Raw genomic sequence first — 14608 nt, 5'->3', positions numbered from 1 at the left:
CCAACTCATAGCAACCCTGTAGGACAGAGTAAAACTGCCCTGTAGGTTTTCCAAGGAACAGCTGGTGGATTTGAACTGCCGACCTTTTGGTTAGCTGCTGTAGCTCTTTACTATGCCACCAGGATTTCCAAAGTCTGGTCAGTCCTTGGTTTTAACTGTAATACTCTGGGCTTTAATTTTTCCCTCCAGTTAATCCGCTCAGCGTTCTCTCAGTGTAGTGAAAAGATTCAGACCATGGGAACTTCCCACTAAGAGCATTCTTCATTTTTAGCATAGTGGGGTGTCCTACTGCAGCCTCTGAAGAGCAGTGGGTCATTGTCCTTTCTTTTTTGGGGGGACTTTTTTAATCAAAGTATGGTACACAGTCAGAAAAGTGTACACATCCTAAGTCCAGCTGAGTGACTTTACTTGAAGTGAACACCCTGCTAACTGGCAATTAGATCAAGAAATGGAAAATTACCAGCCCCAGAAGCCTTCCTCATGCCCCATCTGTCACTACCCTCCCCCTGCAAGAATAACCAACATCCCCCTGCCTCCAACAGCAATAAGCTTGTCCTTCATTCTAAAGTGTTCAGTTGCCTGGGGTTGAAGAGGTCTGTGGCGGCTCAGTAGGACTTCTGCCAAGTAGCACAGGAGAGCAGTTTGTCGCTCAGAGCCCTGGGATCCTGTGATGAGCTCTGAAGCACCTGTCAGCGTTTCCAAAGGCCTCTTAAACGATGCCCAGAGTCGTGCCTGAGAGCAGGGAGCCCTAGCGCTGTGAGTGGTCTGTCTTCCTGTCCAGCCTGTTTTGTTGCTTAGACTGGTCTGTATCCCACTTCTGTGGGTTCTTCCTAACTCCCTGCTCCATAGCACCCCAGTCTTTGCAGGTGTCCTGGCCAGATTTTCTCACCACAAAGCCTTGACTTCACTTCCCGCCGCCCCCCCGCCCCCGCCCCCGCCCGGTCATTTGAGTTCTCTCTATCGGACAAAACTAATCAGGTTATTTTCATATTTAGTTTTCAGTATTTTGAGTCAAAACTTGAGTCAGTGGTTTAAACCCTGTATTTTATGGCTAAATTGGTATTTGGTGAAGGAGATAAAAATTATCCTTAACATTTATGAAATCAGCCATAAATTGAAAATTGCGATGAGATGGAATGATGACTACAGACAAAATATAGGTTTAGAAACTTTAATAAAACCTTTTTGTAAAATTGATTTCCATTCCTGGAGTTATTTTATATATTATGCAAGACAGATCTAGTTTTTTCCCAAATATGGCATTACAAGTATGTCACCTCTCTTGTTCTCTAAGGCAGACATGGAAAAAGCTTATTTATGTTCCTACTCTGGAGTTATATAGCAAAAATTCTTTCTATATGTAGCCATTTATTCTTTTGGTTGGCAGTTCCGTTCTGCCCGAAAACTTGGCTATTGCTTCTAAAATACCGCTGGTTTTTGTCTGGGTGTTTAGAGGGAAAGCGCTAGCCCCGATCCAGAGTGACCTGAGTGCATGCCATTTATACTGTCACTGCCTTATGCTGTGTGGCCTCAGAAATGTTATCAGTTGGTAGTCAGAAGGGAATGTTTTTGCTCTGGTCTGCTTGCCAATGTGTGCCAGTTTGGCAGGGGAGTGCAGGAAGCCTTTGTGAGGAAAGACACTCAACAAACGGAGGGTCTCCCCTTCATTCAACAAGTGAGTACCTGCTGTGTGCTTACTCTTCTAGGAGTTTAGGGTATATCAGCGAACAAAATCCCTGTCCTTGTGTAGCTTACTCTCTGGCAGGGGAGGCAGACAATAAAGGGGGTAGGAGAAGTGCTGTAGGTGGGTGCTGTTACACTTTATATAGCGTGTTCTAGGTTGACCTCAAAGGCTATGGAACAGTTGAGCAGAAACATAAGAGAGATAGGGAATCAGCCATGAGCATATCTGGGAATAAGGGTTCGAGGTGGGGGAAACAGCAGCCACAAAGGCTCTAGGGCAGGAATGTGCCTGACCCATTGGGACTAGCAAAGAGGTTCCAGGGTGGCTGGTGCCCGGGGAAGGAGGAGGTATGGGACTGGAGATGAATCTGAGAGGTAAGAGGGTGGGGTCGATTCTGTAGGGCTTTACTTTGTCTAAGAGGTTTTAGCAGAGGAGGGAGTGATCTGACTGTGAAAGAATCACTGGTTGCTAGAATGAGAATAGACTTGGGGAGCCAACGGTCAAAGCAGGAGGCCAGGGAGGAGGCTGCTTGTTGGAGTCCAAGGGAGAGGTGACAGTGGCTTGGATGGGCATAGGTGGACTGGTGGAGATAGTGGGAAGAGGTAGATTGTGGAAGCATTTTGAAGGTAGATTTGAAAAACTTTATCGGTTTATTGGATATGGGGTATGAGTTATAGAGGCCTAAGCAACCACATAATGGAGCCTATACATACAAGTTGGGATCCACTGCGTTGACTGATGGCAACTAACAACAACTATACACTAAAACGAAGGAGTAGCTTCTGTAGAGGAACGGTCCGAGCTCAGTTCTGGACATACTAAGTTTAAGATGTGTAGCGATGCGGTCTTCATTTACCATGGCTAAAATTGTTCTGCATAGTTAACCTTAAAAAATCTTATTAACTGGACCGTAGTAAAATAAATCGTGGCTTTATTTTGCATTTATTACCTATACTCAGTTCCATCACCCTAAATCTTTGTATGGGCTGGTCATTTGAGGATTTGAACATTTCCTTTATATGAATTTGTATGATACAGGAGTGAAATATTTGGTGTCTTTCTTTTTTCCTATTTTTCTTCCTTTCTTGTTTTTTCAACTTAGGAAAGTTTTGTTTCATTCAGTTCTTTTTATTCAGAGAGTTCCAAAGTTTTCCTTGTGGGGGAAAAAAAAAGTATTCTTTTCCTTGATTATTAGACAAATTGTTTTTATCTTAGAGTTAAAAAAAAAAAATGGAGGTAAGAGCCTATGTATTGGTTTTCTTTTCTTCCTCCTGGTGAGTGACCATGTTTCCGGTAGTTAGTAGGGTGTCATTGATCCTGTAAGTTTCTGAGGAAAAACGTTTCTCTACCAGGCATAGACATACTCTTGTGTTTCTTTCTTCTGTCCCTGAGAATACCTTCCCAGTTCTGTCATCCTTGTTTTCTCACAAGTACGTAGAGATCACCAGCTACAGCCTGATTGTGTTGGTACAAAAAATTACAATGATTATCTGTAAACTTTAGGAGAAGAGTTATTGTGTATATGAATTTTTGTCCAGAGAGTAAAGGCAGCTTGGAACATCATAAAGAATTTCCAAAGTGTTCTTGGTGTTTACTCCATTTGGGCTATTTTTCTTTTAACCTTGTGCCTTTGCCTTTCAAGATAACATCCTTTAATGCTCATTTTTTAAAGTCCTTATTCTCTTGCCGTGCATTTATGGTGGTAACGGTGCCCTTTTAACATTAACCTGTGCTTCATAGCTGAAATACAACTATATATTACCTTAACATGATGACTACAATTCTAGACAATTCACAAACGCAATAGAAGTCATCTGTGAAAATGGCGTGGCATCATCAGGCCTCCTGTAACTTTACGAAGGGGGAAAATCATCATCAACATCAGCCCAGGGCTGATTCCTGTGAAGTGGAGGTCAGATGTACCTCCTTTTCCAAACTTTTTACCAATTCTGACATCAACCATCCCTACCATGGCACTTTCTACTTCTCTGCTGGGTTTGATAATTTGTTGCAGTGGCCACACAGAACTCACAGACCACACTCACAGTTACAGGGTTTATTAGGGAAGTAACAGGTTACAACTGAGGATCAGGATCAACAGGCTACAACTTGGGATCAGGAGCAGGAAGCGTGTAGGCAAGGTCTCCCTTCTTCAGTGTAGGACAGCTCTCTCAGCTCCTCTTGGCTCCCTGAGGGCAGGCCCCTCTCTCAGCCCTTGGCCGTTGGCTTATCTCCGGTCTGGCCTCAGCCCTTCTCTGGCAAGTGTTACAAAGCTCTTTAGCTCTGCTAATAAGTGCCCAGAGGCACCCCACTTGACTATTAAGCTTCAGCCCGATAATACTCAGCTCTCTCGCTCCATGGGTCGGCACATCCAACTGTAGCCACCTTGCTCTGTGGGCCAGGAAGCCCACCATGCCGTCTCACACTGGTCTCCTGGTTCTGCTGCCACCATTTCTCTACCACTGCTTCTTGCCATCTCCTGCTGTCTCTGGTGTTACATCCCTCTGTGTCTCCTGGGTCTAGGAGGTTCTCAGTACTGGGACCCTGGGTCCAGAGGGCACACTCCACTCCTGGCCCTTCTTTCTTGATGGTAGTGAGGTCCCCTTCTTGCTTCTGGGATTGACTCCCTTTAAGCCTAGCAGAATGGCAAAACTTACCAATTCCCTTGTTAGGGTTCCGTACACCTTATTTGCATGGTTCCACCCCTGAAGTGTTCCATGCACCTTATTTGCGTTATCAACAGTGCTGTCCAGCCCCCTTCGTGGGCCACAAGCACATTATTTGCATAGTCCCACCCAGTATTTTATAGGAGCCACAAGACCACGTGTGGCTAGAAGGGCCATATTAAGTAATTTACTGTGCTGCACCATGTGTTTAAAACAAAGGAAGAAAAGTGTAATGAACAAGGATGGCCACTTAAAGAATTTTGTTCTTTTTTCAATAAATATTTTTGCTCTCAACCTGTTAGCAGTGTAAAATTTTCTTACAATGGTGATACTTTTTAATTTTCTGTGTAATTTAAGTAGTGGTAGGAGTTAAACTGTTCTCTTGGTCAAGAACCTATATATAGATTCATAAGTGTATAATATGTTTTTAAATATCAACACTGTTCATAGCTCTTTTTTTTGTGATCAGTTGTTGGAGAAACGGGTAGTCGTCTAGGAATATTCATGGTCTGAAAACCAGCTGCTATTTATATTAGTATAATTAGTAGTAGTTATGATATTACGGCTAATGGCATTAGTAGTAGGTGTAGTAACAGTTAACTCTAATATCTTGAATGTCATCTGTAACAAGCCAACGTGGATCTCTGCCCTCAGTACCTGGTAAGCTAAAGAAAGCGTGAATGGAGACCAGAATGTGAAAAAAAAGGAGTGTCTTCTGTGTTAGCGAAGGAGCAGCTGTGTGAGAATAACATGGCTTAGTCAGAGGACCTGTGTTCTTCTGGTCTCATTCAGCCTCATTGCCGCAGAGTATTCTGGGCACATATCGAGCTTCTGTGGACTGGAGTTATTTTCTCTGTCTACTCAGAAACCTCACAGAGTTGCTATGAGAATCATATGAGATAAAGGCCTTCAGTTGCCCAGCACCCTGGGTAGTGGTGTTTTCCTAAGACAATGGACGAGTAGGAGGTATGGGTGGTAGTTCTTTAAGCCTCACAGATGTTGCTGCCATACCTTTCGTTTCCTTGTCTGCTTTGGGTCTGCGGAAGGGGGCAGGAATTATGATCTGTGGCTTAATATCTCTGCATTTGTTCTGGTTGCAGAAATCAATCTTACGGCTGTCAGTATGCACAGAAATGATGTTGCTTCTTCATACTCTGACTCATTTTCTCTATCAGCCCTGTCTCAGGGTATGTTCAGGAACAAATCCTGCTTATTGATGAGCTGTCTCCTTGATCTGTTTTCAAAAAGTCCTAGTGTTTTGTTAAGCTTTGAGCAGATTCAGGCAGTGCTTGAATGTGTCTTTCCCTCTATTTAGATCTCTTCTTTTTTTTCACCCCACCAGCTAGGACCTGTATTTCCGATGGATACTGAGGGGTTTGGTGAGCTCCTTCAGCAAGCTGAACAGCTTGCCGCCGAGACCGAGGGCATCTCAGAGCTTCCCCATGTGGAACGGAACTTACAGGAAATCCAGCAGGCGGGCGAGCGCCTGCGTTCCCGTACCCTCACACGCACATCCCAGGAGACAGCAGATGTCAAGGCGTGAGTACTGGTGGGGAGGCAGCATTGGTACTGCGTGGCTTGGGGCAGGATCTGGTCCTTCTTTCCTGCCTTGAATTTGGATGCAGCCTGTAAGTGACAGACACATGCCACATTCTCAGCAGCGCAGGGAGGTTTTGTATACAGCTCAGCAGCCTTGCTTTGTCTCCTTGCCTCTTGGGTTTGCTAGCCGTGTCTGCCTAACCAAGCCGTGAGCCCTGGTCACAGGCAGAGGTGATTGGGGTGGGAGAGGACAGGGGAGCTTCATCACTCAGAACATGGGAACAGTGGTTCCTGCTTGGGCTTGCCAACTGTTAGGTCTTAAGTGACTCCCCTAAGTATGTCAGTAAATGTGGGCCTCACAGATAAGTGTTACCTTCAAAGACAGCACTCAGCGATGAGCCAAGTTTTAAGAGCACTTGGGAGAAATTGATGAGCAGTCAGTGATGAGAAGCCATCCAAGTGAGGAGTGATTCTGCCTGAGTATCGTCAGTGACCCCAGAGGCTGCCTCTAAAAGGCCTTGGAAATACAGTGTTTCCTAGTTGATTGTAGATCAGGAAAGTGGGTGAGCCCTGTGAGAGAAAAGTGCTGACTAACCCCACACAGCATCGGCTGGGCTGTGGTTTTCACAAACATGCGTTTAGAGTCTCTACTTGCCGGGCCTAGACTGTTCATGGGGCTACGACCGTGAATTAGACATGGTCCTCACCCTCAAGGAACTTATAATTTGGGGGACAGAAAGAAAAATGCTGCTTTCCATAGGAAATTTGATTTACTGATTACTTACTCTGTGTCAGAAACTTGGCTAGCCTTTGCTTAATCCTCACAACCACACTGTGACATTGAGAGTGCAATCCCCCTATCATAGTTGAGAAACAAAGGCCCAGAGAGGGAAGTGACTCACTCAGATCACGTAGCTATAGTGAGTAGCGAGCCAGGATTTAAACCTACCGAGGCTGTCTCCAGAGGGCATGCTTCTGTCCCTGATGGAAAGGCCTTGGAGGAAGCTGTTTGTTGTGCCCTCAGTGTTTCTGGAAAGTCACTGAGCTACTGTTCAGGAGATGCAGGAAGCTGTCACTCATCTCCTCAGGCTTCATTCCTTGAACTTGTGAAAGACCGAAGTGCTGGCATTAGTGTGGAAAGTCTGTTTTAAGCATTTAACAAACACCACAGGAGTGAGCATAAGGGCTACGTTCCTTTTCCAACTAATCTTGAGAGCTCCGTTTTGGCTGTTCTCTGGAGTCGGTAGGAAGGTTGTGGAAATTCTTCTGTAGGCCTCCCCAAAATGTCATTTTTTAAAATACCAGTTCATTGGTTTTATTGGCATTGGTAAAGGCAAGTCAGAGGAACCATAGCAGGGAAATTTTTTTTTTTAATTGTTTTTGTTGAATATACACTGTAGAACATATACCAATTCAACAGTTTCTACACGTACGATTCAGTGACATTGATTATATTCTTTGAGTTCTGTAACCATTCTTACCCTCCTTTTCTGAGTTGTTCCTCCCCCAATGAGCATAAACTCACTGCCCCTTAAGTTTCCTGTCTTTTGAGTTGCTGTTGTCAGTTTGATCCTGTATAGACAGTTCTGAAAAGAGCTTAGTGGTCAAGGCAGACATTATTTACTAGTTAAGCTAAACTATTATTGTTTGGTTTTAAGAAGACTTCGGGAGATATTTTTGGTTTAAGGTTTGAAGATTCTCTCAGGGCAATAGTTTTAGGGGTTCGTCTGGCCTCCATGGCTCCAGAAAATCTGGAGTCTATGAGAATTTGGGTTTCTGTTCTCCTGGTAGGATTTTTAACTATTGAGCCATGCAGCTAAGTGCAGCCAACTGCTCCGCCATGCTGTCCCCAAAACCTCACCCCACTTTAAGACATTGCTGCTCATTTGCCTTGCCTACAGGCTCCTCAGCTGCCGCCCCCAGCTTGCCTGCAGCTGCCCCTGGTCTAGAGCATGCTGGCTCTGTGCTCCTCTGTAAGGATGTTGCTGGAGCCCAAGGACGGAGATGCCAGCTGAATTGCTGTAGTTATAATTTAATTGCATCAGCTTTACAGCCTATTAAGAGCTAAAAGGGAAAATGTTTTCTTGGTAATAATTATCAGTCATGCTCTCTTTCTTGTAAATTTCCATTCTTCCTCATCTCTTTCTACCTTAAAGTCATTCTTTTAGGGAGGAGGAAGTTGGAACTTCAAATGAATGGGTATAGGTGGGGCAGGTGCTTAAAAAGAACCCAAATGGTTGATAGGCAGAGACATAAACTGAGATGTGAATATTTCAGTACAGCATGAGGGCAGAAGAGAGAACTGAGTAGGAAAAACATTTCTTACATGAAATAAGTTGGAAGGAGCTTAAAGATTTTAGTTAACGTTATATCGTAGATCTAAGATTGAATTGTGCTGAATACATTCGTTTAAATACACTTTGTTAGATTTTTCTTTTTAAGGAACAGATATTATAGTTTTTTTGTTTGTGTTTGATCTTTTTAAAATTGTTACATTTTTCCACATGTAAAGAACAGAACACATAACATATATGAAAGTGCAAATCAGGGGTTGGCAGATTACGGCTGATGGGCCAAATGCAGCCCACTGCCTGTTTTATTGGAACACAGCCACACTTACGTGCATATTGTCTGTGGCGCCTTTCGTGCTACAGTAGTGGAGTTGAGTAGCTGTAACAGAGACTACTCTGTTACTGTCTGTACTATCTGGCCTGTTGTAGAAAAAGTTTGCACAATGAATGAGTCCCCATGTACACATTGCACAGTTAAGATGTGGAATATTATCAGGAGTTGTGAAGCCCTCCCTGGGTGCCCATCATCGATTACATCCCCCCTCTTCCCATCAGAGATGCCTCACTGGATGTTTCTAATCCATTGAGAAGCCAAACAGCCTACAGATGTACTAAGAAAAAGCTAGCAATCACGCTCCTTAACTTTATCCTCCAAGGTAACCAGTGTTATTAATTTGCTCATTCTTTCAAATTTTTCTCCTTGTTCATGCAAAGCATATACGGACATTATTTGCTCAAAGTCATACAGCAAATTATAACTTTCTTTGTCATACTATTACTATGGTTAGGTGCTGTCGAGTTGGTCTTCTGCTTAAAGTGATCCCATGTGGCAGAGTCGGACTGCTCCGTAGCCTTTTCTAGGCTGTAATCTTTACCCGAGCAGATCGCCAGGTTTTTCTCCTGCTGAATCACAGAGTGGTTTTGAACCACCCACCTTTTGGTTAGCAGCTGAGCACTTAACCATTGCACCACCAGGGTTTCTTATTCTACTACTGTTGTTTTCAGGTGCCGTCAAGTCGATTCCGACTCGTAGCATACAACAGAACGAAATGCTGCCCGGTCCTGCACCATCCTCACGATCGTTGCTATGTTTGACCACAGTGTTGCAGCCACTGTGTCATTTCATCTCATTGAGGGTCTTTCTCTTTCACTGACCCTCTAATTTACCAAGCATCATGTCCTCCGGGGACTGGTCCCTCCTGATAACATGTCTAAAGGACTTGAGATGAAGTCTTGCCATCCTCGCCTTTAAGGAGCATTCTGGCTGTACTTCTTCCAAGACAGATTTGTTTGTTTTTCTGGCAGTCCATGGTATACTCAGTATTCTTCACCAACACTGTAATTCAAAGGCATCAGTTTTTCTTTGATTTTCCATACTCATTATCCAGCTTTTGCATGCATATAAAGTGATTGAAAATACCACAGTTTGGGTCAGGCACACCTTAGTACTCAAAGTGATAGCTTTGCTTTTTTAACACTTGAAAGAGGTGTTTTGCAGCAGGTTTTGCTTGATACAATATGTCATTTGATTTCTTGACTGCTGCTTCCATGGGCATCCGTCAGAGGTTCAGTGTAAGGCCAGGGGTCACTTGTGGAACAGACCATCAATTGCTCATATGCAAGTTCAGGTTGAAGCTGAAGAAATTAAAACAAGTCCATGAGAGCCAAAGTACAACCTTGAGTATATTCCACCTGAATTTAGAGACTGTCTCAAGGAAGAGTTGCAACACATTGAACACTAATGGCCGAAGACCAGACGAGTTGTGGGATGACATCAAGGACATTCTCCTACTAAACTACCTTTATTAAGCACCTACTGTGTGTCGGGCATGTGGAAGCACTTCACATGCATTATAGAACTTCTTACAATAACCCTGTGAAATAAATGTTACCTCCTTGTTTTAACTGAGGAAGCTCACGTAGCAAGTGACCAAACCAGAGTTTAAGTCCAACTTGGTCAGTAAGAATCTTTCACATTCATATGGGACTTTTCAGTTCCCAAAGATGGTCATAGGCGTTCTTCTAACTGGTCTTCACAAAGCCCAAGAGATGGGGGAAACTCCGTTGAGAGATGGGGGAAGCAGGGATTTTTCTCCACATTTAGCAGAGAAGAAAATGGAAGCTTGGATAAGTAATATGTCCAAGATTTTTAGTCAATAAGTGGCAACTAGAACTTGAATCCAGGCCTTCTGGCTTTTTCTTTCTTTTCCCTCTATGTATTGGGGCCTTGGTGGCACAGTGGTTAAGGGGTGCGGCTATTCAACAAAAGGTCAGCGGTTCAGATCCACCAGCCGCTCCTTGGAAACCCTATGGGGCAATTCTACTCTGTCCTATAGAGTTGCTATGAGGCAGAATTGACTTGACAGCAATGGGTTTGGTTTTTGGTTTGGTACGTATTAGGAACAACTTTTGTCTTCCCACTCTCCCAGGACCAGAGTATTTGACTCCAGCCTCTGTGGGTTTCTGCTAAGGGGGGCTGTGTGGTTTATGGGGATTGGGGCTGGTAGAGGGCAGGAACCCTTTGAATTTTTCCACCCTTAGAAGTTGAGAGTTAGATTTCCTGCCTCCTTCATTAGTCTTCCCTCCACCTTCCCCCATCAGGGCGTCTGCGTATGAACTATTGCTCTTGGTTGCCATATAGTCTGTTTCTACTCACCGGGACCCCACGTGACAGAGTAGAACTGTCCCGTAGGGTTTTCTAGGATGTAATCTTTACAGAAGCAGATTGCCAGCTCCTTCTCCATGGAGCTGCTAGGTAGATTCAAACTGTCAGCCTTTTGGTTAAGAGCCAGGTGCTTAACTCTTGATCCACCAGGACTCCTTGTATATGTGCTATGCAAGCCATAGCTGTATAATTCCTGCAGGTGCCACCCACTTAAATGAACCTTTCTCTTCAAATAATTCTTATAGCTTATGTTTTCATGCCAAGGGTCTCCCCTTTGTTATACATTAAAATCCCCTGGCTCTAGGGCACACTCTTGCACATCACTGGTGGAGATACAGTGCCTGTGATGCAGTATTTGGTAATATCTAATGAAATTTATCCTTGACCCAGCAATCTCACATCCAGGCATCTGTCACAAAGATACACTGGCAAAAATATGAAAAGCCTGATTCATGGCAACCCTATGTAAGTCAGTGTAAAACTGTACTCCATAGGGTTTTCAATGACTGTAATCTTATCAAAGTAGATTACCAGACCTTTCTTCCACAATACCACTGGGTAGCTTTGAACCTCCAACTTTTCAGTTAGCAGCCAAGCACACACTGCACCATGGAGGGGACCAGTGCCCTGATAGTGGCCTCTAAAAAGGATTTCCCAGTAAAACCAACTGGCACTCTTGAGGCAGTTGTCCAATTCCAGGTCTGGGGCAGGAAGTATACAAGATCAGCATGAAATATCTTGTCATACCAGATAGCAAGGAAGTTATCAAGGCCTAATTGAGTCATGTCAAAAGAACTCAGAAACCAAATTGAAAAGGCTTCTACTGGCAAAAGTATGAGATTTGAGCATCAATAGGGATAATATCTGCAGTGAATTTAAATATATCCTATATGTTTAAACATGAGTTCATAATGATACTAAAACAAAATTCATTGTTCACCTTTGGAGGTTGCTAGAGAGCCAACTCATTATTATTCAGGAGGACCAAATAGTTGATGAAGGAAGTTTTGCTACATAGAAGTATTCTAGTTAATAAAGATTTGCTTTAGCTACTCTTATGTTCAAGAGCAAGTTTCAGAGTCTCTTTTGACATCCATTTTGGTCTTTGTTTTTTTAATGATTTTTTTTTTTTTTTGTCTTCATGTATGATGTCCTTGATGTCATCCCACAGCTTGTCTGGCCCTCGGTCACTAGTGTTCATTGTGTCAAATCTGTTCTTGAGATGGTCTCCAAATTCAGGTTGGATATACTCAAGGTCGTATTTTGGCTCTCATGGACTTCTTTTAATTTTCTTCAGCTTCAACTTGAACTTGCATATGCCCAGTTGATGGTCTGTTCTGCAGTCATCCCTTGGCCTTGTTTTGACTGATGATGTTGAGCTTCCACGCATGTAGTCAGTTTGATTCCTGTGTGTTTTATCCAGCGAAGTCTACATGTAGAGTTGCTGTTTATGCTGTTGAAAAAGGTATTTGCAATGAAGAAGTCATTGGTCTCACAAAATTCTATCATGCAATCTCTGGCGTTTTTATCACCAAGGCCATATTTCCACTACTGATCTTCTTCTTTGTTTCCAGTCACTAGTAATCATCAATGTGTCTTGCTTGCATGTTTGATCAATTTCAGAAGTTTTACTTCAGAAATTGGTAAAAATCTTCAATTTCTTCATCTTTGGCCCTAGTGGTTGGTACGTAAATTTGAATAATAATCGTATTAACTGGCCTTCCTTGTGGGCATACGGATGTTATCCTATCACTGACAGCATTGTACTTCAGGATAGACCTTGAAACATCTTTTTGACAACGAATGTGATGCTGTTCCTCTTCAGTTTGTCATTCCCAGCATAGGAGGCTCTGTGATTGTCCGATTCACAATGGCCAACACCAGTCCATCACAGCTCACTAATGCCTAGCATATCGATCTTTGTGTATCCCATTTCATTTTTGATTACTTCCAATTTTCCTGAATTTATACTTCTTACATTCTACATTCTGATTATTAATAGATATTTGCAGCTGTTCTCATTTTGAGTTGTGCCACGTTGGCAAACGAAGGACCCGAAAGCTTTACCCCATCCACATCATTAAGGTCAACTATACTTTGAAGAGGCAGTACTTCCCCAGTCAGTTTTTGAGTGCCTTCCAACCTGAGGGGCTTACTTCCAGCACCGTATCAGACAATGTTCTGCCACTATCCATAGGGTTTTCACTGGCCAGTTTTTTAGAAGTAGATAGCCAAGTCCTTCCTCCTAATCTGTCTTAGTCTGGAAGCTCTACTGAAGCTTGTTCACCATGGATGACCCTGCTGATACTTGAAATACTTGTGGCATAGCTTCCAGCATCGCAGCAACATGCAAGCCACCACAGTATGACAAACTGATGAGTGGTAGATGCCATCTCACACACTTCGGACACGTTATCAGGAGAGACCAGTCCCTGGAGAAGGACATCATGCTTGGTAAAGTGAAGGGTCAGCAAAAAAGAGCAAGACCCTCAACAAGATGGATTGACACAGTGGCTGCAACAGTGGGCTCAAGCATAGCAATGATTGTGAGGATGGCACAAGACCGAGTAGGCAGTGTTTTTGTTCTGTTGTACATGTAGTCACTATGAGTCCAGACCGACTTGACAGCACCTAACAACACAACAACAGTTAATAAAGATAGAATTTAGAATACCACCATTTTGCAACCCCTGATGAATTAATGGAGCCCTGGTGGTGCAGTGATTAAGCACTCTGCTGCTAACTGAAAGGTCAGCAGTTTGAACCCGCTAGCTGCCCCATGCAAGAAAGATGTGGCAGTCTGCTTCCGTAAAGATTTACAGCCTTGGAAACCCTATGGGTCAGTCCTACTCTGTCCTATAGGGCTGCTATGAATTGAAATCAACTCGACGGCAATAGGTTAAGGAATTGATAGAACTAAAGCAGTAGTCACTATGAGTCAGAACTGACTCAACAGCAGTGAGTTTTTGATTTGTAAGCAGTGATCACCAGTGTCTGTTAATATTCCAAAAAGAGCGAGAACCAGACATTACATACCTCGCAATGGAAGTATGAAGTAATCTTGCCAAAAATATAAATAAATAAAATAACATAACCTGAATCTAATCAAAACTTTTGAGCTCACTCTCAATTTACAGGAAATACAGAGGATAGTGGAGTATGTTAAATCACATCATGGGGGTGCACTCAGCAAAGCCTGCTCTGTGGGAAGCTCTACATCCTTGCTACTTAGAGTGTAGTCTTCCATCAACAGCATCAACAGCAACCATGAGTTGTTAAAAAGGGAGAAGCCCAGGCCCCATCTCAGACCCACTGCATCAGAATCTGCGTTTTAACAAGCTTCCTAGGTGATTCGCATGTACATTCAAATTTACTAGCACTGCTCTAATAGGACAAATCATCCAACAATGAGACTGAGGGGCAACTGCCAATGTTAATATGATTAAAGGAGGTTTAGGAGACATGTCAATCATTCACAAGCAGAGACCTTATTTGGATCCCATCCAAACAAACATAAATTAAAAAATTATGGAACAGTTGGGAAATATCTAGGATCTAATAATCTGGGTGGTAGGGAGAGGAAAGTAAATAGGGATATAGATGAAACAGGGTTGGCTGTGTTGTAATTGTTGAAGCTTGGTGATGGATGGGTACAAGGAGGTTTGCTACTTTCAATTTTGCATTTAAAAAAATTTTTTGATAACGTATTTTGAATAAGGAGGCTCAATAGGATGGCTATAATCAAAATATACCAAGTGTTGGC

The 14608-nt window shown here is 43.2% G+C and overlaps 1 protein-coding gene across 2 annotated transcripts in view; it reads left to right on the top strand.

Annotated features, from left to right (window-relative positions):
* Window positions 1-14608, top strand: part of NUP93 (nucleoporin 93) — a 114723-nt gene that overhangs the window by 15967 nt on the left and 84148 nt on the right. For both annotated transcript variants that reach the window (XM_023555580.2, XM_003416298.4), the window contains exon 2: window positions 5693-5889. In XM_023555580.2, the coding sequence (XP_023411348.1) occupies window positions 5711-5889 (179 nt within the window). In that variant the 5' untranslated portion in view covers window positions 5693-5710. The remainder of the gene's footprint in view (window positions 1-5692; window positions 5890-14608) is intronic.

Source organism: Loxodonta africana, chromosome 21, assembly GCF_030014295.1.
Source record: "Loxodonta africana isolate mLoxAfr1 chromosome 21, mLoxAfr1.hap2, whole genome shotgun sequence".
Taxonomy (NCBI): Eukaryota; Metazoa; Chordata; class Mammalia; order Proboscidea; family Elephantidae; genus Loxodonta; species Loxodonta africana.
This window is presented reverse-complemented; position numbering and strand designations above follow the sequence as displayed.